At 46.1% G+C, this 26,192-nt stretch overlaps 1 protein-coding gene across 3 annotated transcripts; it reads left to right on the top strand.

The window, feature by feature from the left end:
- TSPO (translocator protein) lies at window positions 1-22,227 on the top strand. Of its 3 annotated transcripts, none has more exons than XM_068278159.1 (4): window positions 1-105; window positions 13,394-13,583; window positions 16,242-16,380; window positions 21,803-22,227. In XM_068278159.1, the coding sequence occupies exons 2-4, from the start codon at window positions 13,402-13,404 to the stop codon at window positions 21,971-21,973; spliced, it is 492 nt and encodes a 163-aa protein (XP_068134260.1). In that variant the 5' UTR covers window positions 1-105; window positions 13,394-13,401; the 3' UTR covers window positions 21,974-22,227. The 3 variants fall into 3 exon arrangements, with proteins under 3 accessions (XP_068134260.1, XP_068134262.1, XP_068134263.1); XM_068278161.1 differs by having other exon boundaries at window positions 76-100; XM_068278162.1 differs by lacking the exon at window positions 1-105 and adding an exon at window positions 115-135.
- The last annotated feature ends 3,965 nt before the right edge of the window (window positions 22,228-26,192 follow it).

Here is a 26,192-nt window from a genome sequence, read left to right as displayed (position 1 = left end):
ACAGCTGTGAGGCGTGTATCCCGCGGACCCCGCCCCCCTGGTCACACCCAGCTGTGAGTTGTGTCACGCTCGTCGCTCAGTGTCAGTTGCTGCGGATCAGGTGAGGTGAGTGTGATTTCTGGACTGCTGTGCAGAGTTGGGTGTGCATGCTGGGACTTGTTGTTCTGCATGCAGGGGGATCATATAACTAATATTATATTACTACCATCTATGTATGTACTGTTCTGTTCATCCCCTGTCTGCAGGCATCTGTGCTGGTCAGATGTAGCTGAGGGCTGAGTAACTATGGAGGGGCAACACTAGCAACTTATTTCCCATTACTTAATAACATAAAAAATTATATATATTTATATTTTTTTTGTTGTTACAGCAGTTTTCTTATTTTTAATGCAGGTATTTTTATTTTTTAATCAATGTGCAAATGCTAAGCTGTTAATGTTTTCAGATGATTGTGTGTAGTCCCCCTGGGTGCTCAGGTGCTCCCAAGTATTGCCTCATCCATTGGAATCCAACAGTCACCCACTAATTCATGTTCCCTTTGCTGCAGTTTACCATAAAGCCTCAGACCCTGAGGGAATCCTGAAGACAGTCAGCACTCCAGGCAAAGTAACCTCATTGGTTGTTCAGGGTCTATGGCTAAAAGTATTATGCAAGGAATACGCGGTTTGTTTTTGCAGCAGATAGATGGCTCTATAGATAATTTCTGACATGTCCGATCTCCCATTCAATCATTTCGCCACTCGATTTCTCATAGAAGTGAATAGAAAAAGATAAAACGGGCGAAAGATACGAGAATCGAGTGGTGAATCGAGCGGCAAAATCTATCAAGCGCCTGCGGGTACGAGCATCAATCGATACGCGCGGACGAGCGGTGACGCGCTGGCTCGATACTGGCGCAAAAACTGTCCGTGTAGGCCCAGCATAAGAGGCAGAGGATCAGCAGGACAGCCAGGCAATCTGAATTGTTTAAAACAAAATAAATTTGCCAGCCTCCATATCCCTCTCAGTTCAGGTATAATGGAATTAGAGGCAGAAGTGAGACTTTGCATGAGTAATTAGAGTTTTAAAGCTAATAGCTGCCAATTAATTAATCATTTGCTGGCAAATCTGATTAGCCATGTGCAGAGATCAGAGTCTCCCCCCAGCTAATGTAAAATCCATGTGAAAGTTGTTATTGGCTAATCTCTACTAATGCCGACTGTTGCTTTGCTGAAGTTCCCTGTGGATTGGGAGTTTCCTGGTTGTCTCCATAGAAAAGTAAGTGCTGCCTGATGACACAGTGAGCCCAGCAATGCATAGCAATCCTACAAAGACTTTCATACTAGGAGCACACCGTACAATTTCGTGTTAAATGGTTCAATAGATTATTTCCGTTTTGTTTTTCTGGTCGATTTCTCGTAGAAGTGATTGAAAATCTATAAGAAGAGATAAGAGAATTGAGCGGGAAATCGACTGAAAAAAACGCATCGTGTTCCTAGCGTAAAGATTACCTGAATTAGATAATCGTTCATGAAGGTGTTCATCCTGTGCCGCAAAACACTTTGAGATATGAAACTCCTTGTGTGATGCGCCTGCTCTTGGGGAAAGGTATATTGTTGTGCTGTAAATGTAGCCATACATCAGGCAACTTGGCAGCCGATCGACCATCCGATTAGTATAATTGAATCGGATGAAAATCGGTGCTGCCAAGCGCATGCCTGATCGACTATGCGACCAATTTCTGGCCGAAAATTGGTCGCATTAACCGGTTAGACATGCTGCATGATGTAGGGCCGACCTGATTGATCAGGTACGCGGCAGTAATGGCAAGCGATATCGGGACGAGTGACGCAACCTCCAACGCTGTCCCCCTTACTGTGCAATTGCAAGCCCCGCCCCCCCATGCCCAGTGGCACTATACATTCCTGTCCATGGCCCCTGATTGTCCTCCGCTGGCTCTGGTGCAGTCCTTCAACCATACACGTGCCCCACGTGGTTTCCGGAATAATTGGGCGTATCTGTGATGTAACACATGTACTTTGGCAACTGCATGGGGTGCGTGTATGGTCGAAGGACTGCAGCAGAGGACAAGCAGGGGCCAGGGAATGTATAGTGCTTTGGGCACCTGGGGGGTGCACATTGTACATTGGGGGGCAGTGGCGGATGTGTCGTCACAAGGCAGATTCCGGATAGATTTCAGCAATTGATCGGAAATCGGCCTGCGATGTATGGGCAGTTGATTAGATTTGATTAGAGAAGAGAGCTGTATCATTGGTCGAATGTGCCCATCATCGCTAGATTTATATGGCTACCTTAAAACATTTCTTTGCAGCTGATACAAATCCTGCAATAAACCTGCACTGTTTCTACTTCCTGCTTTCATGGAGGCAGATATATTGTTAACATCCTGTGCTTTCAAATGAGCTTTGTTTTATCTGCTGTGGCAGTCAGCTGACACGGGAGAGATCAAGTTACACTTGTGATTAGTCACAGATAAGGAGACATTAGACAGGCTAAACTCTCTAAATATGTACAAGGTGCATATTCTCTCTGTTTTCCTTCTGTCCTGTGCAACAGTTCAAGTCCACTTTAAGCTCACCTGCAGGCTGCTATCATATAGAAAGCAATGGGACATTATCTGTACCTGAATGAACTATTACTACATTATTACATAAAAAGAACTCAGCCAGAGGACTCGAGTGTCAAATAGCTGCTAATGTCCTCTTCAGGAATCAGGAGAGCTCTTGAAGGTGAAGAATGGCCACTTCAGCCATTAACTCTAAGCGCTCGTTCACACTGAGGGCGTTTTTGCCCTTTTTTTTTTTTTTCAAACGTGGGCGATTTTCAAAATCGCTCTAAGAATGCTTGTGCAATGATTCTCTATGACAGAGTTCACATCTGAGCGGTTCGTTTCCGATCCGCTCAGAGAAGCATGGCCATTTTGGGGTTGATTCCACCTCAATAGAAGGTATAGGAAAAACGCAAAACGCTCACAAAATCACTTTCTGCAGCGATTGCGATCGCTTTTTTTAAGAATAAATATATTGTATTTTCCGGGTCAAAGAGTTCACGTCCTGACTTGCGTCAAAGTGAGTAACAAAAAAAAAAAACTCTTAGAAAACCACTTAGCACAAAAACGAATCACCCACCCAAGCGCCAGGAACAGGGAAAAATAAAAGTCAAAAATCACCCACCGCTAAAGGCCACGCGAACGGAACGCAATGTGAACAAGGCCTTAAAGTGTGGACAGTCAGTATGGACTGCAGCCCAGGACACAGAGATGGTCAGTGTTCTGAGGATAAGTTAGAAGAATTCATGGAAAACATGTGGTCCATTGATAAGAAGTTTGATTTGTGCATCTCTGAAGGCAAAAGTATAACATGACCCTGAAGTGCCAATCAGAGAATATGAACTGATCACCTGATGAACCAGTAATGTGACTTTCCACTGTGTCTTTTGGACTGGAGGGCGGGCTTAGGCGCTAGGGGGTTCTGGGTAGAGGTAGCCGGTTCGAGTTGTCTTTACAGAGAAACTAGCATGTGTACGCTGTCCGCAATGCATCGCCAAGAGATCACCTTGACCGAGCCCCATTCCTTACCACTCCTGCTGGAAGCCTCTCTATCGTGTACTGGGGCATCATCCCACCCAAACACGGCAACAGAACAGGCTGTAGCCTTCCAATGCTTCTGTACAGCACCGGGCCCTGCACTGTGGCCTGGGGGGTCGAGTCTTGATTCCTGCAGGAAATATTCTTTATACGGATGTATGCACCTTAAAGGTAGTTATGCTGTTGCGTATCTTTTAGAGAAGAGAGGAAGTTCTGAGTTCAGGTTCACTTTAAAGAATAAATCTCGCTTCAGACCTCATATATAGCAGGGGCATGTGTGCCCCTGCTAAAATGCCACTATCCCGCGGCTTAACGGGGGTCCCTTCACCCCCAAATACCCTCCGTAAAGCGGGGGAGCGCTTCCGCATTGGGGCAGGGCTAACCGCCTCAGCCCTGCCCCATGCGCGTCTATCAGACGCGTATCTCTGCCTCTCCCCCGCCCCGCTCAGTCTTCCTTCACTGAGAGGGGTGGGGGAGAGGCGGCGATGCGCGTCTGATAGACGCGACTGGAGGCAGGGCTGCAGCCGTTAGCCCTGCCTCCAGGAAGGGAAGATTTACGACCAAGACTACGACCAAGTCTTGCGGGGGTGGGTTTGGGGGTGAAGGGACCCCCGTTTAGCGGCGCGATAGCGGCGTTTTAGCAGGGGCACACATGCCCCTGCTAAGTATGAGCTCTGAAGCGAGATTTAGTCTCGCTTCAGTCTCTTTAAAGGGAACCCGAGGTGAGAGGGACATGGAGGCTGCCATATTCATTTCCTTTTAAAGTGAATGTTTACCTGTTTTAAAAACAAAAAGTCAGATACTCACCTAAGGAGAGGGAAGGCTCGGTCCTAATGAGCCTTTCCTCTCCTCTCCCGGTGCCCGGTCCCGCGCAGGATCCCCCGTGGCAGTATTCGACCAGTTCGGTCAAATATTGCCACTTCCGCATGCCGAATGGAGCTTTCGGAAGGCTTCGGGAGCACTCGGGCTCCCAATGACGCGGCCGCTCCTTACTACGCATGCGCGAGCGCCCTCTATGACGCGCTCGCGCGTACGTAGTATGGAGCGGCCCGTCTTCGGAAGCCCGAGTGCTCCCGAAGACCTCCGAAGTCCCTGCGGCGGCGGACGCGAACGGGGGAGCCAGCGCAGCACCGAGGGCACCGGGAGAGGAGAGGGAAGGCTCATTAGGACCGAGCCTTCCCTCTCCTTAGGTGAGTATCTAACTTTTTTGTTTTTAAAACCGGTACCCATTGGCTTTAAACAATACCAGTTGCCTGGCAGTCGTCCTGATCCTGTGTCTTTAATGCCTGGTACCCACAATGAGATTTTCTGGCAGACTTACTGTCATATCGATTATTTCCAACATGTCTCATCTGATTTCCAATCGATTTTGTGAACAGTTCTATGGAAAATCGATCGGAAATTAGATTGGACATGTTAGAAATAATCTGCCAGGAAATCTCATTGTGTGTACCAGGCATAATACTTTTTAGGCATAGACCCTGAACAAGCATGCAGCAGATCAGGTATTTTGACTCTGCTGACTGGATTAGCCAAATGCTTGTTCCAGGGTTTTGACTCAGACACACTACTTATTCCAGAAGATCAGCAGGGCTGCCAGGCAACTGGCATTGTTTACAAGGAAATAAATATGGCAGACTTCTTTTTCCTTCTCACCTCAGGTTGCCTTTTAATAGCAGAAATCGGTCAGAATAGCAATCATTTCCCCTACTTGGCGCCACCTGATCTCAGATTTAAAGCAAACATGATTTTTTTTTTTTTTTTTGTAAACGTTAGAGACCTCAGTAGAGAGAAGCCACTGGATACCCTAGAAACTTCTCTGATCCCTCTTGAGCCCACCGCTGGTTGGCAGGACCCTCTTTGTGGCTGTGCTGATGCGAGAGGGTTGTAGAAGCTGCCATATTTCCTTTCAAGCTATACCAGTTGCCTGGCAGCCCTGCTGATCCTCTGCCTCTAATGCTTTTAGCCATAGACCCTGAACAAGCATGAAGCATATCAGGTGTTTCTGACATTATTGTCAGATCTGACAAGATTAGCTGCATGCTTGTTTCTGGTGTGACTCAGACACTACTGCAGCCAAATAGACCAGCAGGATTGCCAGGCAACTGGTATTGTTTAAAAGGAAATAAATATGGCAGCCTCCATATTCTTCTCACTACAGTAGTAGATGTAAAATGCTGTTATAAATAACACTCATATATGGTGCATTCATTAACCGTGACCAGCCTGCCACTAACAAATTCTCATGAAACATCCACCAGCGTTATCCAGAAACGACTCCGACTGATGTGCGGTACACACGACGCACGTTTTGCGGCTCATGGCTCCTCATCAGAGATTATATAGCGTAACGGACAAACCGATATACTGTACAGATACATTTGGTTGCACAGCCAGCTCCACACATTATAGATCACACCTTGTGATAGTAAATCAGGAGGAGGAGCCATGGTGATGAGGCCTCAAACACCGAAACGCGTAGAAAAATGTGTTCATTTATGTGGTTTCTCATTTGCGGTTTTCTCTGTATAAGTTTAATCGCAAGAAAATGCATCTAGACGTGTGTTTGAGAGATGAAACGCCTGCAAGCACATAGCTGGGAACGCCACACTGAGTTTGCTGGGGAAGATGCAAGCTCCTGTGGTTTGCAAAAACGCATACGTTTCCAGAAGGGTGTATTTGGTGCATATGAGGGTTCGATGGCCATAAATAACATGAACTGCTTGATCACAGTACTATATTGTATTACTATGTCAGACGCGCCACTATTTATAAATGGACATTAGATGCAGCATATTTTTTTGTTTTTAAAGCATAGCTGAAGTGAGTGATATGGGGGCTGACATTTATTTCCTTTTTAAACAATGCAGATTGCCTGGCTATCTTGCTGATCCACTGTGTCTAATACTTTTAGGCCTAGCCCCTGAACAAGCATGCAGATCTGATGTTTTTGACTGAAGTGTAAGGCCCCGTTCACACTGCACGCGTTTCCAGCCGCGTTTTGGAAACGCGTGCAGGTGGCTGACACGCACGACATCAGACATTGCATAGAGTGCAATGTCTGATGTTCACACTGCATGCGTTCCGGACCTGTGCGGTCCGGGAACGCATGCTGCATGCATTTTTTTGTAAAAACGCATGGCTGTCCCATTCACTTTTCAGTGATGGGATCAGCCACGCAACGCACACAAACGTGGATGGCGTGCGTTCGTACGCGTTGCGTTCCGCACGCATGGCCATCCGCGTTTGTGATGTGAACGGGGCCTTACTGGATTAGCCACATGCTTGGTTCAGGGTTCTGACTCTGACACTACTGCTGCCAAAGAGATCAGCAGGACAGCCAGGCAACCGGTATTAAACCTGAACTGAAAGTGAACTGTCAAAATAAACATACAGGTCAAGTTCCTTGTAAGAAGAAAATGGTGAGCTGAGAGGAACTGATGTAATATTAATTTGCAGGTACAGCATGTGTTTTATTTTACATAATTTTACTCTGTTTACGATCACTTTAGAATGGAATAAATATCCCTCTCCAAGTGTGTTTTAACATTATCTTAAAAGTTATGTTTTCTTATACTTGTGATGGCTTGACTATCGTTTCCACATTATTGTGGCCATGTGCACTGGCGAACTGAGGGGGCTATTCCGGGTGTCTGGAACCTCCCCCCTGCACTGTGTATTCAGCCAGGGAAGCCCGCATAATATAAACAGCCTCATTCTCCCTCCCTTTTAACTTCTGGTGCCTCCCTCCAGCTAATAGAATGAGAGAGGCAGCCCAGCTTCCCTCACAAGAAGATGCAGCCTGCAGTGAGAGAATATTGATTATGGAGTCCTGGACTCTCCACAGCACAGAAGTGTCCGACATGATGAAATTAGAGTGCAGGCAAGCTGGTAAATATGCACAGCATGATGCAGAGCTTGCCTGGACTCAGGGTCTGTGGGCAAACATCTGTCTGGTCTCTCCCCATTGTTATAATGACTGCATGTGTGGGTAAGGTGTTTAACAAGCTGAAAAGTTTTTGACAGTCCCTTGACTCCAGGAGGGCTTCTTTCTGACTTGTGTGAGAGACTGACAGGGACAGGAGTTCGATTACAGGCAAGTAGCCTGTGTGATGTGGGACTGCAATACAGATAAGTTCTCTGCTCCATCTCAGGCTAGTCTCAATTTCTCCACTCCTCTCTCTGGGCTAGTGCACGCCAAAATGACAATAGCAATCGCTAGCAATTTGTGAGTGTGATTTTGTGAAGTGATTTTCAGAGCGATTTTTGAATGAATTGCTCAAAAACATGCTACATGCAGTATACCTGCGATTTTGAAAAAATCACAACGCTGCTGTGGGAACACCCACATAGGGTAACATTAGCCAAGCGCTTTTCAAATCACTGTTGATTTGAAAAATGCTCAGAAGCATTCTTGGTGTGCACCAGCCTCCTTCATTCACTTTTGTTTCCCTCTTCCCCTAGAGCTGGCTGTGTGTTCTTGTCATACAGGAAAGCTAAATAAAAGTGCAATCCTGGTGAGGCAAAATATTATTATTTAGTATTTATATAGTGCCGCCATCTTCCGCAGATGCATATATCCCTGCATCATATGGGTATCGCTTGCGCTATGTGACATTATGTAGCATATTCCACTGAATTGTCCAAACTAAGTCTATCTCCTGTTCCTCTCTTGGGGAGTTGTTCCAGCGCTGTACCCCGTTCACATTTGCTGCTACCAGAAGCCCTCAGAAACACTCGTGTCCTTGAGTACTTCCAAAGATAGGCAGCTCCGTAATACGCCAGCGCACTTTTGTGCATGGGCAGTATGGAGCCACCTGTATTCGGAAGCACTCGGGGACATACGTGCTTCTGGACCTTTCAGGAACCCCCCCCTTAAAAATCCTGCGTTTGCCCCTGATGTGAGCTCTCATCCCACAGCCTTATACACAGTGGCGTAGCTAAGGAGCTGTGGGCCCCGATGCAAGTTTTACAATGGGGCCCCCCAAGCCCTCTATACATAACAATTGATACGGCGCACCAAAACCTGCCACTGTCAACTACAGTGTCAGAGGTGCAAGAAGGGGATGGGGAACAGTTTGTCAATGATTACCACTATTCAAAGTATCTGTCGAAGTGATTATTATGAGCACAAGACCAATTGAGAGCTAATACTGTAGTTGAGAGAGAGCCCTTCGGGGCCCCTCTGGCCCAAGGGCCCCGATGCGGTCGCTACCTCTGCACCCCCTATTGCTACGCCCCTGCTTATACAATATGTGCTTCATAGTTTTGTGTATCTCAAACTGCCATCAGGTGGCAGCAGGGAGCGCCTTGCATAACGTCTGAAAGTTTGCATAAGCAAAGCTGAGCAATGTCCGGCTGCTACACCCTATGACCTTAGACACTACAGGAATGTTTACTCTGCAGCCATTATCTAACCACCCTGGGGCTGCTGCTCCCAAATATGAATGCTTGGTTTAGCAGAGCTTTTATGGTTACAGTTACAGTGAGGGGAGATAAGGGGAGTCAGACATTGCTGGTCCTGCTTATCTCTGGAAGAAATTACCCATATGCATTTTCTACAGTGTCCAAGCAGTCCCCTTCTCTCTCCCCTCCCTGCTGCACCCAGAGAGCAGATCATTGCTTGGTCCAGCAGTGGCTGCATACTGTAATGGTTAAAGTGGGCCTGAACTCAGAACTTCCTCAGCATAATAACCTTAAAGGACATCCAAGGTGAAAAATAAACTGATGAGAAAAACAATTGTATCTATCCTCCTTCTCCTAAAAACTAGGAACTGTTAATTGCATACCTGATTTTTAACTCTTTCAGGCAGAGAAAGTAAAAAAGGAACACCGCATAGTGATTTGTGTGCTAGGCACTGTACATGCACGTCAATCTCATCATGTCACCTCAGGTATCCTTCTCAAGAAAAACATTTCTTTGTTAGGCCCCATTCACACTTGCGTTCTGTCACGCAAACGGACCGGATCCGCATCGGAGCCGGACCTGATACGCATGTGAGCCGTACAGCACCTATCCGCATGCGATGCGGATCCGGTCCGTTTGCATGCGTATTTCTTGCTGTGTGAACGCGGCTGCCATGCAGATCCGGGGGCAAAAAAAAGTACCTAAACTTGTTGGGGTCTGCAGAAGGTGCACCTGTAGAACCAGGTCCTCCACTGTAGGCCTCACCTCCACCTCCGACATACTGCCAAACCGCTCCAGCACGTCTGTCACTGCTGCTTCACTGCTGCCCATGTGTCCCCATCCGAAATGGCCGCTAGAATCCGCATAGGAAGTGGGGTAGAACGTCAGGTGTTTGCATCCTGTGTGTTCTGTGCTTTCCGTTCCCCATAGGTTTCCACATACGCATGGTGCAGTCAGGATCCGTTCCGGGTGCGTGGGCCAGATGATCTGGACCCGAAAAATAGCGCATATTGGAAAAGCCTCCGGAGTCCGGATCCGATCCGGCTCCGTTCTGTACGGAACGTACGTGTGTGAACATCCGCATAGCCTTTGCATTGCTATGCGGAACGTACGTTCAGTTTGTACAGTATAAGGTCCGGATCCGATCAGGCGGATCCGGTCAGGGAACGCTAATGTGAACCAGGCCTTACAGCTGATGCAAATCTTGGGATTTGGCGGATCGTTGCTAAAACCGCTCAGTGTGCACTGGGCCTCAGCCTCCATTCAATAGTAGATTGGTAGATCAAGTGAAAGATCAATATTTCTTCCATATATTAATCATTATCCTTTTGTCCACTCTACACCAGTACACAATGCAAGTAGCAATCACTTAGTTAATTTGCCCGAAGTTTTGAATCAGGATTATTATAACCTCTTCTGTAGCAATGTACATAGTACAAAAGTACTGCAGGGTCCCCAGTATCTGGAACCGGCGGGGATCGCCTGATGCCAGATACATTTGCTTGAGCAACCGTCCATAAAAGCACCCCCGCCTCCCCCCTGTGCTGTATCAGCACACATCATCAGCAGAAGCCAGCACTAGGGGAGGCGTGAGAGTGAGGAGATCTCCACTGGATAAGGTGAGCCAAGCTGCTGCTGCTGCTGCTCATGTTTATATATATATATGGGGGGGGGGGGGGGGAGGAAGTGGGAAAGACTCCTGAGGGGGGCTTAGGGCAAACGACACAATCCCTGTATTCGGCATGTTATGCTGGGAATACATAGTTCGTTAGTTTTGAGCCATTTAGATGGCTCGATAGATAATTTCCGACATGTCCGATCTCCTGTTCGATCCTTTCGCCGCTCGATTTCTGATAGAAGGGAAAAAGAAAAACGAGCGAAAGATAAAAGAATCAACTGCAGAATCGAGCGGCAAAAACGATTGAGCGGAGAATCGAGCGCCAGAAACGAACCGTGTATTCCCAGCATAAGACACAATTTTGGGGGGAGAAAAAGTTTTTCAATGCAGACTAATACGGTAGACTCTATGAATAGTCTTATCCCTGCTTTGCTCTGTCCAGACACCGTTTTGCTGGTCTGAGGTCTTCATGAAACGTCTCCCGGTCCTGCAGATTACACTTTATCTCGCTCATTCCTCGACAGAGTTACGAGGCATCAGAGTTAAGGACACGCCCGACACACAACTGTTCACACGAGATAAAAGCAGACGGGGTGTTTTCACACAGCCTGGAAGAGTTCTGGAGACTCCAATCTGCTCCACCTGCAGCTTTTGTGTAAAATTCAAATACATCACAAGGTTTTATTACACAAAATGACAGCTGGATAATCCGGAGGGACCAGTCTGCTGGTGGAACATGATTCAGGCCTAATGACTGGGGAACAAACACTGTACTGATTACAGCCGAGCCCATCACACCCAGGCCAATTACCAACACTGCTGCACGGGGAGAAGAGGGGGGGGGGGGGTAGTTCACAGATTATCCGCCAATCAGGATTCAGCTATTGACAAGGACTCTGCTGTCACTGGTCCCCACTTCACATGGAGCCTGATGTGAGAGGGGTATGTTTTAAACCATGCAGATTGCCTGGCTGTCCTCCTGATCCTCTGCCTCTAATACTTTCAGCCATATCCACTGACCAAGCATGCAGCAGATCAGGTGCTCTGACTGAAATGTGACTTGATTAACTGCATGCTTGTTCCAGGTGTGTGAATCAGACACTTTTGCAGCCAAATAGATCTGCAGGGCTGCCAGGCAACTGGTATTGTTTAACAGGAAGTAAATCTGGCAGCCTCCATATTCCTCTCACTTCAGTTGCCCTTTAGATTTAGACTAGATTTAAATCCGCACACAAGCGTGACGTCAATAAATGTTAAGGTGCCCATACATCAGGCGATGATGGGCAGATTCGACAAAGAGACCAAACTCTCTCTGATCCAATCTGATCAGATAGAGATTTGTCAGCTGCCCATACACTGCAGACTTATTCCTGATTGATTTCAGCATGAAATCTCTCAGGAGTCCACCGAGTCCACAGCCTCACCGCTGTTTCATTAATGTACAGTCTATATACAGTATGTACATGTGTGTGTATTTAAACATTACCTGCCCTGTGTCGCAGTGCCTGTCAGTCTTCCCACCAGTTGGATCAGCCTGAATATGCAATATCAGTCAGTTGCCATTGTAGTCTAATGCTGGGCATACACGGCTCGTTTCGCCGCTCAATTCTCCCGTTCGATCGTTTCGCCGTTACATTCTACAGTTGATTCTCTTATCTTCCGCTCGTTTTTCTTATCTTTTTCCATTCACTTCTATCACAAATCGAGAGGCGAAACGATTGAGCGGGAGATCAGACATGTTGTAAATGATCTATCGAGCCATCTATCTGGCTCAAAAACGAATCGTGTATTCCCAGCATAACATCGTTTGACTACATTTTTCATGCCACCTGTCTTCTGACAACAGTTCCTCGGATGCTTCAATCTAGCCTTATCTGACTTATCTCGTCTCTGTGTCTGGTGGGTATAGGCAAAGTATACAGGAGCCGATTTATCCAATCCAGTTGAAAGCTGCGTACTCACCGCTTGACTGGTCCTGCAACTTTCCCCTGACGACAGTCTCTAGTAGACACTTCTTCCTGTCGCTCTTTAGTCATCGCACAATGCTATGTTCACAATCATGCTTCTGTACCCACCTGGTGACGTTGTGTAAAAATCGCCGATCGTCAGGAAAATCGACAGATGGGTTCATAGCTTAAGGCAACTGGGAGCAAAACAGCTGTAAAGATGCAGCCGAGTCCCAGGATTCTGATTGGTCACTCTGGTCACAGTCTGCTTAGTTTTTGCTCCAGTTTTTCTTGCACTGGTTTTGATAAATCTACCCTGAAATTTCTGACACACTTTAGATCAGCCAGCTGTATAAGAGGCCAGGTAGAATCCATGCAAATGTGATGATTCACTTCAGTCTCATTTTTTTTTTTTTTATACGTGTGGTGGAAATTGAAATATCCAAAGTAGTACATTTATTAGGTCCCTGCCTGGCGGCATCCAGTAACTCCTTATTGCCAGTAGAGTAGGAGTTCCCTGCCTAGCACACAGCAGATCACATGACCCAGCCCACTTCCTCCTCTTTGCAATGCGGCTACCGCAGTGAACTCCATCCTTATTGGCTAGTTGACTCCAGGTCAGAGGTCACCCTGGACATTATGGGATGGAAGATTGGTGCTGGGGAAACAAAGCTCTGGCGAATCCCATCTCTATTCCTGATTTCCAGCTTAAACAAAAGCCTATTTGTGGGTTTAGCATCCTTGTGTTCCTCATTTCTGTCATAGTTCCAGTTTTGAATTCTGAAACTTTATTCCTTATCATATGAAGAAACAAACATTCTTGTTTTTCCTTACAGCTGTTACAATGCCTTCTTCCTGGGGTCCCGCCATTGGTCTGACGCTTCTGCCCCACGTGGGCGGCCTGCTGGGAGGGCTCATCACACGGAGGGAAGTGAAAACCTGGTACTCGACGCTGGTGAAACCGTCATGGCGCCCTCCTAACTGGATGTTTGGGCCCGTGTGGACTACGTTGTATACCGCCATGGGGTAAGTACTGCTGGGGAGGACTGTAAGCACACGAGAGCTGCATAGTGAAGGGCTGTGGGGATTCTAAGTGTGAGTCCTGCTGGGGGCCGGTCAATGATGTGAATTATCCAATGTTTTCTGGTCATGGTAGAGTATGAAGGTTCTAGGGTCCAGGATCGCTAGTCTCGATCTGTGAGTGTGAGGGTTAGGTAAGTGCTGCTGGCTGTTGAAAACAATAATCTGTGAAGATGGTTTTTATTTTATGTATAAACATTTACAAAGTAGTAAGTGTCTAAAGCAGGGGTCAGGAACCTTTTTGGCTGAGAGAGCCATAAACGCCACATATTTTAAAATGTAATTCCGTGAGAGCCATACAATATGTTTCAAACTGGGACAGTAGGGCTCACGTCCCTGTTGCCATGGTGATGTGTATACAGTAAATCTTCTGGGCAGTGGAAGTGTCAGACACGTCTTTAGCTTCTCTTGGGTTTCAGCAACATCCGCAATTTCCCCGAGAGCCAGACAGGAGAAATACAGACTAACAGCTTGTACAAATAGCTTTGACTTGGCGGTTGATTCATTTTGTAGGACGAGATCCCCACACTTTGGCCCAATAGGCTGCCTAAGTGACAGGCAGCCGATTGGGCCAATCAAAGTGCGGGAATCTCGTTCTACAACGTCACTATCGGGTCCAGAGTAGGACAAATAGAGCAGTTGTTAATTTTGAGGGGAGTGTGAGTAAGTTAGTAGTGCATGCTACAGCAGTAGTGTGCACTACTTTGAAAATGTTACTTGCGCTGCCACACTAAGCTGCGCTGCTTGAGCTGTGTAACTTAGTGAATCAACCCCCACTGATTTTGTATGTGAGCCAGATGCAGCCATCAAAAGAGCCACATCTGTCTTCCGAGCCACAGGTTCCCTACCCCCACTCTAAAGCATCCCAGAGTGAAAATACGTGAACTATTGTCCCTTTTTATCTATCCCTTGCAGTCAGAAGCCCAGTTATCTGCTTAGGAAAGTGTTTTATAGCTGAAATTTATCATCAGTGAGGGAACCTATTGCCTGACTGGGTCCAGCTGGAGAAAAACTGTCAGTTGCATAGCTGGATATTCACTTTTTCAGGCAGGGAAAAAAAAGAAAAGGAGCACAGCATAGGTGTCTGTGCTCTTGCCACTGTATTTACACATGTCTATCTCCTCACGTCACATGTCATCTCGGGTACACTTTAAAGCGGTAGGATCAGCCATACTATGCCAGGGAAAAAAAACACATATATAAGTAGATAAATACTTGATCTACTTACATAACACATGTATTATACTGTCCACATTTTGATTTCAGTGAATGTTATATAGTAAATTACGAGAATTCTGTTCCTGGTGGAGGCCATGTCTTTTGCCCACAGTTAAGGCTAACTCGTGATGTCATTTCTGCCCTTTACTTTTTTTCTTGTCTCCTCCAATCGCTGAGTCACCTCAGCCTTGCTTGTAAACACAAGTGAGTAGGGGATTAGGTTTCAGATAAGAAGCTGGCAGGGAAATAAAGGGAAGAGGAGGAATAGATTATAGATAAAAAGAACCCCCAGCATGCAATTCTTTGGCACAACTACTAAAGGGCCAGTGTTCCTTAAGTATGTGATAACTCCAAATCATAACAGCAGAAAGAGTTTTGAAAGTTTTGAATGCAGGATTAACATCTTCATCACTTAATACACTCAGACCAGTTGCTGTTGAAATTTGATTTTTATGGTGACGATACCGCTTTAACAGCCTTACGAAGCAGAGCAGTCTCCTGACTGACAAGTGCATCCAGCAATTGCAAAACCACAGATTTCATATTGTACCTTTTGTAGAATACAGGTAATTAAAAAAAAAATATTTGTGCATTTAGATGTGGGGTCCTATTTATAAAGAGTCTGAAAGGTATCATAAAAGTAAGGATTGTGTTTTGAAGCCCTGTATTAGTCGGAAATCTGATCGGTTAGGGTGGTGATTAGTGCTTTGATCGCCATACAGCAATTGCCTGAAAGTGATGATTTGCAGCTCCGTTCATGTAAATCCAGTCATGAATGTCCGGCCACAACCATTTTGTCGCCCTAGAAAAAGCAGTACGCAGTCCCCTGACTTGTATTGCAGCCGTGAGCCCCTATTCCTTGAAGCAGAACTACAGTCTGGCCTAACGCATAATTTCTCCCAACTCTTTGACTATAGAGCCTTCCTCTGACCCAATGTAATGTGTGAAGATCTTGATTCCTTCCTCCCCGTTACATTGAGGTAGCACTGGCAGCTGCCATCTTGTGTAATAATGTAATGCCCAGTTCATTCTGTAGGCAGTGCTATTTCTAGACTGCACAGTTTTTTTTGTTTTGTTTTGTTTTTTTAAATCTCTCTGCCTTGCCAACAGAAGCTCTCTGTGTTTATCTCCAGCATTCAGAGATATAAGAAGAATGGTGCAGTTTAGCACTGATAAGGCTACAGGAGGAAATAGAACTAAAACTGATAACTTTTTTTGGCCTCTTCACCTTTGTTCTTAAGAGAACCTGAACTGAAAATTAAAAGTCAAAATAAACATACACATGCCATACTTGCCTCTCGTGTAGTCTACTCATCAATCTTTCTCCACTGCTTCGTGTATCTGTGTTCTGTATCATCAGCATGTGATTGTGGTTCTTGTGTCTAGATACGGTTCCTATCTGGTGTATAAGGAGCTGGGTGGCTTCACCGAGGACGCCGTGGTGCCGTTGGGACTCTATGCCGGGCAGCTGGCACTGAACTGGTCATGGACGCCCATCTTCTTCGGCTATCACAAGATGGGCTGGGTGAGTAGAAAAGCCGTCATTTTCCTGCTTCCACGTCTGGCATAGAGCACCGACGACAAGGGTGCCGGCTAAACGGGATAACCGTATAACATAGTGTAAGATTTTCACACTGAAGTGGATTTTAAAGGACAACTGAAGTGAGAGGTACCGATATATATAGAGGCTGCCATGTTTATTTACTTTTAGACAATACCAGGTGCCTGGCTGGCCAGCTGATCTGTTTGGCTGCAGAAGTGTCTGAATCACACACCTGGAACAAGCATGCAGCTAATCCAGTCAGACTTCAGTCAGAGAACCTGATCTGCATGCTTGTTCGGGGTCTACGGCTAAAAGTATTACAGGCAGAGGGTCAGCAGGACAGCCAGGCAACTGGTATCGTTTAAAAGGACATAGATATGGCAGCCTTCGTGTCCCTCTCGCTTCAGTTGTCCGTCAACGTATACATATAACTTAAAGCAAAAAAGTCACATACTTGCCTTAGTAGATTAAAAAAAAAAAAAAAAAAAAAGTTGATCCCTCTGGAGGTTTGATTCCATGTTCCCTTCCGTAAATGAGCGCAGCTGCACTGAGTAGGTCACCTTGTGCCTGCACAGTAGCACGGAGTCGGACTGGTTTGCTGGGAAAAGTGCAGCGTTTTTGGCTCGGTGCTGCTGCACAGGCGCGAGGCGTCCGGCATGGTGCATACCCGCTTGTTCATGGACGGGAGCTCAGCCACCCAATACTCTTTGACAAGGCCCTATCCCAGGCATGGGCAAACTCTGCCCTCCAGCTGTTACGGAACTACAAGTCCCACAATGCATTGCAGGAGTCTTACAGCCACTGTCATGACTCATAAAGGCAAATGCATTGTGGGACTTGGCCCTCCAGCTGTTACGGAACTACAAGTCCCACAATGCATTGCAGGAGTCTTACAGCCACTGTCATGATTCATAAAGGCAAATGCATTGTGGGACTTGTAGTTCCGTAACAGCTGGAGGGCCGAGTTTGCCCATGCATGCCCTATCCGCTAGGAGGAGTGGTGGAGGCGAGGGGAAGACTCTGGATTATCCACTTGAGGCACTGGTTTCCTTTCAGGCACACTTAAATGAGATCACAAGTAATTAAACAAACTTTTTTTTTTAACAAGTGTCACGTACAGTAGCACATGGTGGGTGTTGCAGAAATATGAGTGAAATAGTCTGATTTTTTTTTTTTTTTATTTATTTTTTTTCCCCCTAAGGCAACCTGAAGTGAGAGGGATATGGAGGCTGCCATATTTATTTCCTTTTAAACAATACCAGTTGCCTGGCAGTGCTGCTGGTCTCTGGCTTCGGTAGTGTCTGAACCACACACCAGAAACAAGCATGCAGCTAATCCAGTCACACTTAAGTCAGAAACACCTGATCTGCTGCATGCTTGTTCAGGGTCTATGACTAAAAGTATTAGAGGCAAAGGATCAGCAGGGCTGCCAGGCAATCTGCATTGTTTAAAAGGAAATAAATATGGCAACTTCCATATACTTCTCATTTCAGCTTGGAATTGGGCCAAACATATGTCCAGCATTTTGATTGGCCCATTCTAAGCTGCATGCAATTTGCATACAACCCAAAACTATTACCATCTCTTTGATCTTTTCTAACAAAGACAGACTGTCAATAATCCTTCCCTATATCTTACAGAATGGTAGCAGCCATTATGCCTGGTTACATCATATCCTGTTCTGATGTAGCTGCACTTCTGAGGGAAGTGAAACATTCTGTTTGTAATCAGTGCAGCTGTCAGCCAGAAGCTTCCTACTATTAAACACGTGCTTATATTCTCAATCTATGTACGGTACATTTAATAGAAAGCCCCACACAATGGGAGAGCTCAGACAGTTCCAGCCAAATAGTCATGTGATAGAGTGCCAGAGTAAACCTATTAATCATTTTGGATACTGTTTTTATTCTTTTTTTTTTTTTTTTTTTTTTTTAAATTAAAGAAATGTTATAAGTTATAGTTATGTGGCAAATCTGATGGAGTGGGGGGATGGGACAAAATGGAACATTGAACTAGACTGAAAAGCAGAACTAGGCACACTTCCCCTGCTGCCTGTTTGCTTGTAGGAATGTGGTGCAACAGGAGAGCAGAATCTTCCCATCTATCTGATGAAGTGGCTTGCATCCGCTTAAAGGACAACTGTAATGAGAGGTATATGGTGGCTGCCATATTTATTTCCTGTGAAGCAATACCAGTTTCCTGGCTGTCCTGCTGATCCTCTGCCTCTAATGCCCCATCTACACGGCGTGATCCGGCGGCTATCTTCCCCATCCCCGCACGCGTCGGATTCGATACCCGCTCGTCACCGCCGGCGCCGCTTATCTCCCGCTCGATTCCCTGCCATTGTCCGCTCGCGAGGAATCGGCCGCAGCGAGATCGGACCTGTCAGATCTTATCAATCGAGCTGCGTCAGCGGCTCGATTGATAAGATACATCGGCACGTGTAGACCCAGCATAATGCCTAGTACACACCATACAATTTTCTGTTAAATTTTTCTGTAATTTAGATTTTCCGTAAAGTATTGGTAAAGAATGGTCATTATCTCTAGTGCATTGTCTTCTAGTTCGTGTATCTCATGCTGAATAGAACAATTCTTAATTGCTAGGCAGATAGATGGTCTATCTCCTAGGTTCTCAACGTGTGGTACGCGTACCCCAGGGGGTACTGCTGATTGTTCCAGGGGGTACTTGGGCTTGATATACTTAACTAATAATAAAAAAATGTAGAGTTTTAGAAAATGATGAATCTTATTTAAACACCAAATTAGTATTTTATTGAAATTGAAAGCAATGGTAAATGCTTGGAAATTGTTTAGAACCAATGATCATGCACTATGAATAAATATTTTATTGTCAAGGGGTACTTGTGATGTTTACTATGCTAGGGGGTACTTGGTGAGTACAGGGTTTTAAAAGGGGTACATACCAATAAAATGTTGAGAAACACTGGTCTATCTGGCAGGTAAATCTAATGCTGGGCATACACGGCATACTATCTAGCACAGTGTTTCTCAACATTTTATTGGTATGTACCCCTTTTAAAACCCTGTACTCACCAAGTACCCCCTAGCATAGTAAACACTATCACAAGTACCTCTTGACAAATATATATTTAATCGTAGTTCATGATAACTGGTTCTAAACCATTTCCAAGCATTTACTATTGCTCTTAACTAGCTAAAATACAAATTTGGTGTTTAAAATAAGATTTATAATTTTCTAAAACTCTACATTTGTTTTTCTTGGTTAAGTTTATCAAGCCTGAGTACCCCCTGGAACCATCAGAAGTACCCCCTGGGGTACGCGTACCACGTGTTGAGAACCTAGGATCTAGCAGACAGTGCTATATAGCACCGATCGATCACCGCTCGTCCCCGCGGGTGCTGCTAATCAGCCACTTGTTTCTTCCCATTGTTCTCCCCGCCGGTATGGAGCGCAGTATCGATCCAGTGGGATAGTGGACAGGTTGAATATTTTCAATCGAGCCATCAGCGGCTCGATTGATAATATAAAATGTGCTGTGTATGCCCAGCATTACAGAAAATTTGTATGGTGTGTACTAGGCATAATACTTTCAGCCATAGACTCTGAACAAGCATGCAGCAGATCATGTTTTTGACATTGTTAGATCTGACAAGATTAGCTGCATGTTTGTTTCTAGTGTGATTCAGACACTACTGCAGCCAAATAGAGCAGCCGTACTGCCAGGCAACTGGTATTGTTTAGAGACACTGAAGTCTCAAGAAAAACATCGTTTTATTTAAAAAATGTGTTTAATATGCTAGCCCTACCTAAACCGCCTCATTGTCGCCGCTGTTATTAACTAAACCCCCCCCCCCCCTTAATTCCCACCTCACTTTCCTCCGCAAAATCCACGAGTTTCTTGGTGGCGGATTTTGCTGCTAGAGGAGGCACAGCTATAAGCCGCAGCTCTGCCTCCTTGCGCGTCAATCTGCCGCGTATCTCCGCCCCTCTCAGTGAAGGAAGACAGAGGGGCGGGGAGAAGCGGCGATCCGGGCTGACAGACGCGCAGAGAGGCAGAACTGCGGCTCATAGCTCTGCCTCTCACGGAAGCGCTACCCGGATTGCCCCCCAGGGAGTTTGGGGGGATTTAGATTACAGCGGCGGGAATATGGTGGTTAAGGTAGGGCAAACATATTAACCTCCCTGGCGTTCTATTAAAATTGCCAGGGAGGCTGCGGGAGGGTTTTTTTTTTTTATAAAAAAAAAAACTATTTCATGCAGCGAACTGAAAGTTGGCTGCATGAAAGGCCACTAGATGGCACTCCGGAGGCGTTCTTTCGATCGCCTCCGGCGCCCAGAATAAACCAGGAAGGCTGCAATGAGCAGCCTTCCTTGTTTTGCTTATATCGTCGCCATAGCGACGAGCGGAGTGACGTCATGGACGTCAGCCGACGTCCTGACGTCAGCCGCCTCCGATCCAGCCCTTAGCGCTGGCCGGAACTATTTGTTCCGGCTGCGCAGGGCTCGGGCGGCTGGGGGGACCCTCTTTCGCCGCTGCTCGCGGCGGATCGCCGCAGAGCGGCGGCGATCAGGCAGCACACGCGGCTGGCAAAGTGCCGGCTGTGTGTGCTGCTTTTTATTTCATAAAAATCGGCCCAGCAGGGCCTGAGCGGCGACCTCCGGCGGTAATGGATGGATATACTCGTCCATACCGTCAAGGAGGTTAAACACTTTTTTTTAAATAAAGTTTTTTTTCTTGAGACTTCAGTCTCTTTAAAAGGAAATGAACATGGCAGCCTCCTTATCCCTCTTGTTACAGTTGTCCTTTAAAGGGAACAAGAGACGAATGCACCCTTGTGTATTTTACCATATATATCAGTAAGAACATTAGAGCAAACACTTACCCTGCTATCTGTTTCATCCTCACTGCTAAAAGTGTCTGTTATCAGCTGTGATAAGACTCCCGGACTGAGCATTCAGTCTGGCTTTGCAGGGAATAATTATAGCTGAGTCATAGCAGAGCCACAAGGGGGCAGGCTTGGGCTTGAAAAGACACCAGAGAAGACAGACTCAGCTATAATCTTTCCGTAGCAAAGCTAGACTGAGTGCTCAGTCGGGGATTCTTATCAGAGGTGATAACGGTCAGATTAATCAGAAAACAATGAAACAAAGAGCAGATTAGGTGTTTACTGTCATGTTCCCACTGATTTATAAGGTAAAATACAAGAGGGTGCTTCATCTCTGGTGCTCTTTAAGAGTGGGGAGGTACCCCAGAGCAGGACACCCTAGTATGCATAATCAAGCAGTTTTGACTATTGCAGGGTCTAACAACTAAAAGGGAAAAAAAAGTGAACACTGAATATGTCACTGTCCTATTCAGTTACCATCACTGATGTCACCCCTCTCCTGTCACTGATGTCATCTCTCTCTGCCCCATCAGGGTCTGGTGGATCTCGTGTTAATCGGAGGCACCGCAGCTCTCACCACCATCACCTGGTACCCCATCAACAAGACAGCCGGCCTCCTGATGCTGCCATACCTGGCCTGGCTGTCCGTGGCCATAACGCTCAACTACTGCGTCTGGCGGGACAACAAGGACAAGTCAGAATGAGGAGGAGTCTGGTTCGAGGAGGAGGATCTACAATAGAAGATGGAGAATGAGGATTTTGTGTTTGGTTTACTTTTTACTGACTGTTATATTTTTTTACCTGACCACGAATGTCTTCATACGTCGCACACCAGCACAACAATACTAACGTCCAATATTCTGATGAGATTCTCTATCTCTGAACAACATGGGTGCCTTATCTATGTCTGCCTGTTGCCAGTTGGCCAAATAAAACAAAACAAAAAGTAAGGAAACAACCAGTGGCAGTCATTTTATTCCAGTGTCAAGTCACCAGCTGTCACCTCGGCCCCACGCCCACCACATCACACAAATGAAGTGATCCTAAGGTTGAAACTGATACTTATCTACGAATGGGGAAGCCTTTGGAAGATGCTCCATGTCCTCCTGGCCTCCACTGTTGCTGCATGCAGACCCCGGGAACATCTGACAAGAGCTTGTCCGATCTGATCGCGACTGCACTTCTTTCTTGTGCGAGTGCGGCCGTGCCTGTGCAGTAAGCCAGAGCCGCTGTAGTGAACATGGTCCCGATCTTTTGGCTGGTGCACACCGAGCGGCTTTTTCAGCGTTTCTGCAGCCGCTTGCGGCTGCGGATCCGCTTGGTCAATGTATTTCAATGGGGGTGTTCACACCAGAGTGGGAGGCGTTTTGCTGAAACGCATACTCCCGGGGTGAGGCATTTTTTGGATTGCGGAGGCATTTCTGCCTCAATGTTAAGTATAGGAAAAACGCAAACCGCTCTGAAAAACGGCACTTCAGAGCGGTTTTGCAGGCGTTTTTGTTACAGAAGCTGTTCAGTAACAGCTTTACTGTAACAATACATGAAATCTACTACACCAAAAACGCTTCACAAAACCGCAAAAACGCTAGCTGAAACGCCGTAGAAAAATAAAAAAAGCGTTTCAAAATTTGCTAGCATTTTGCGGATTTGCTAGCGGGTTTTGGTGTGCACCGGGCCTTTAAGAGGGTCCTGGGCAGCTTCTATGGTCAGGATGAAGATGAGGGAAGCTTCTGCAGGATCCAGAGGCCTCTCTCTAATCTGAGGGCTCGTTTCCACTGTAGCGGTGCGGAATCGCCTGGATTCCACCGCTGAAGAAATCGCATGCGGCTGCGTTTCCCCATGCGGATTTACCCGCGATTTCGCATGGCAAGGAGCCAGGCGAATTTAACCATGTCACTGCCTGTGTAAAGTTACATTGCCTTTCATGCGAAATCGCGGGGAAATCCGCATGACAAAGCCGCATGCGATTTCCCTATTGAATACATTAGCGGCGATTCGCCCGCATTCCTGCCGCACGCGAATCTGCACGACCCTGTCGTGCAGATTTTCCCCGCACCGAAAAACGCCGCCGCACACGTGGAAACCGCCCCATCCACTAACATTAAGTATGCGAATCCGCATGCAGTGCCCGCATGCGGATTCGCTATAGTGGAAACGAGCCCTAAATGTTTTTTGATCTTGATCTCTTCCTCTATCCACCTTCAGAGTAGCGATGAGTGAGATGTTTGTAGTTCCATCTTGCATGCAAATATTATGCTAATTGAATGCCTATCAAATCCACTTCCTGCTTTTCATTGACCCAGTTCCTTGCTGCATACAATTTGCATGCAAGCCAGAGTTATTAGCATGTCATTTGACCCAGAGCTGCTTCAGTAATGGCAGCATGTTGCATCCCGGGGAGGCCACGCTGGAGAGGACTGATGACATGCTGGTCATTATTGCAGCTTGGAATTAAACCAATCACAAGCCTTAGCTAATTTCCACTGGTCCAATTCCAGGCAGAATGAATCTGCATAATATTTACATATCCACATCAACCTGAAATTACGGGCGTTTGACCATCTTTCGGCTCACACAACTGAACAAAGAACATCACTGTGGTGGCATTAAATTGCACCTGAAGTGAGAAGGCATATGGGGGGATGACCTATTTATTTCCTTTTAAACAATGCACATTGCCTGGCTGCCCTGTTGATCCTCGGCTTTCGATACTGTTAGCCATAGACCCTGAACAAGCATGCAGCAGATCAGATGCTGTGACTGGATTAGCTGCATTTGAAAAATTGAAAAAGAAGACCGAGAGCCCAATATAGTGTAGTATTGTGTGGTTCACAAAATAAATTATAATTAATATAGGAAGTATGCTCACAAACAAGGGTTACCATGCAGGCAACCACAATCAAAGCAGGTGGGGAGAATTAGAACCTGACCACACTCTGGTTTAAGAAGTTGCTCTCTGACGAAAGGGGGAACACCCCTCCACCAAGGGTGGACAACACTAAATGCAGATATTTGAACAGAGGTGCCAGAAAGGATAAACTATCTAAAAATCATTTAAAAGGGGGAAGCAATGGTGGCCTTACCTCCCTTGTAGCTTAACAGACAAAAGATCGTTATTTTAAGTTCCACAATGCAATGCGCTTTGCAGGCAACAACCCCACTTCTTCAGGCAAATAATGGAGAACACACCTATGAGTCTGTGCCGTAGCCAAGCGTGAGTAATTACACAACGCACTGCTACTCCAGCTATTCAGGGGGGCCCCAAATGGAGGGCGGATGATGTTGACCCCCTTCCCGCAGTGGCACCTATACCTACTACCTATGCTGGGGAACTAATACCTGGCTACCTGTATTGGCAACACCTATACCTGGCTACCTATACTGGATATACCTATATCTTGCTACCTGTACTGGTGGCACCTATTCCGGGGCAGGAAAAGTGGGATGCTAATACAAATATGGTATCATTGGATTCAGCAGAATCGGGGCTTTTACAAACTAGCATTTTTTTGACAGTAAATGTAATTCTTTGAAAAAAATTCACTTTTTTTAACATATTACTCAAATTTAATCTTCAGAAAAATTACAAAATTTTGTTTCAGTATTCAAGCCCAATTCATTACAGAGAAATATATACATATCGTATTTCATGTAAGTTTTCTTGTCAAAAATCCTAAGTAAATCTAATGAGTGCAAAATATCTAAAAGCTGCTTGGCAGTAGATGTTCGCGTTTAGGAGAAATCTGCTGGCAAGGAAAGAGTTAAAGCTTATGAAAATGACAACCTTTGTCTTCCTTTAGTAGAGTAGAACTGGTGTACTTTTCTCATGACTGTTGCTTTTTGCTGGTGTGTCCGTATTCGGCAGCGTTTAGGAAAAGCTGTAATTCACCAGTGAGGCTGTTTTGTAATCTATTGTTTCCAGAGATCAGCAGAATACTCTAGTCTATAACACGAATAACGAGTTTTACAATGGAAATATGCTTACTATTGCTCCACACTCCATTGGCCAGTGGAGGATTAGATAAGATTGTTAGTGCAGGTTATGCAAGGATCTTTCTGCAGCCACCTACTGGCGGATCAGCATATATAGACACATACTTTCTAGTCACATGAGATTGAAGCAGTGTAAACAGTCTGTAATTCTTTCTCCCTCGCCAAGGAAAATTTCACTGATATAACATATTCCGGCGTATAAGGCAACCCCCCTACTTTTCCAGTTAAAATATAGAGTTTGGGATATATTCACCATACAAGACTACCCCTCTTCCAACACACACCCCTGTACCCCACATCATAAAAATGATAGAGAACGGGCATTACTGGGTGCTGCATCACCGAGGGGGGAGGGCTGTGTTCTTAGTTTTCAAAACCCATCATCCCTGCATTGTGCCAGAGCTTTACAGCTGATGGGAATCCCCATGTAAATAAAAACAAAAGTCAGATACTTGCCTAAGGAGAAGGAAGGCTCTAGTCTTAATGAGCCATCCCTCTCCTCTCCCAGTGCTGCGCTGGCTCCTCCGTTCTCACCCCGCGCCGAGGGGACTTCGGGAGCAGAGTCCTCCCAAAGACAGGCGGCACACGTGTGAGTGAGTCAGAGGGCGCAGTGTAGAGCGGTCCGTCTTCGGGAGCACTCAGGCTCCCGAAGCATTTCCGAAACTGCCGAATACCGCTACAGGGGAGCCAGGACAACAGAGGGGGGGGGGGAAAGGGGGCGCTCAATGGGACCCAGAGCCTCCCTCTCCTTAGGTGAGTATCTGACTTTAAAAAAAAAAAAAACCCGGTTCCCATTCACTTTAAATTACATACCCGGTGCTGCAGCCATCAGGGAAAGAAAAATCCGTTTCCAGTTAAAGGTTTCTGCAATCCCTATATTTTTTTTTGCCTGCAGCCACTCAGGTGAGTAGCAGAGCAACTTCCTGGTTC

Source organism: Hyperolius riggenbachi, chromosome 3 (genome assembly GCF_040937935.1).
Source record: "Hyperolius riggenbachi isolate aHypRig1 chromosome 3, aHypRig1.pri, whole genome shotgun sequence".
Taxonomy (NCBI): Eukaryota; Metazoa; Chordata; class Amphibia; order Anura; family Hyperoliidae; genus Hyperolius; species Hyperolius riggenbachi.
Note: the sequence above shows the minus strand (reverse complement) of the source record. Positions and strands in the feature narration are given on the sequence as shown.

Excerpts from the sequence above, each read along its gene's own strand:
- TSPO (XM_068278159.1), top strand. The coding sequence starts at position 13,402 with ATGCCTTCTTCCTGGGGTCCCGCCATTGGTCTGACGCTTCTGCCCCAC. Across the intron at positions 13,584-16,241 it reads ACGTTGTATACCGCCATGGG|ATACGGTTCCTATCTGGTGT; the intron begins GTAAGTACTGCT and ends TCTTGTGTCTAG. Across the intron at positions 16,381-21,802 it reads GCTATCACAAGATGGGCTGG|GGTCTGGTGGATCTCGTGTT; the intron begins GTGAGTAGAAAA and ends CTGCCCCATCAG.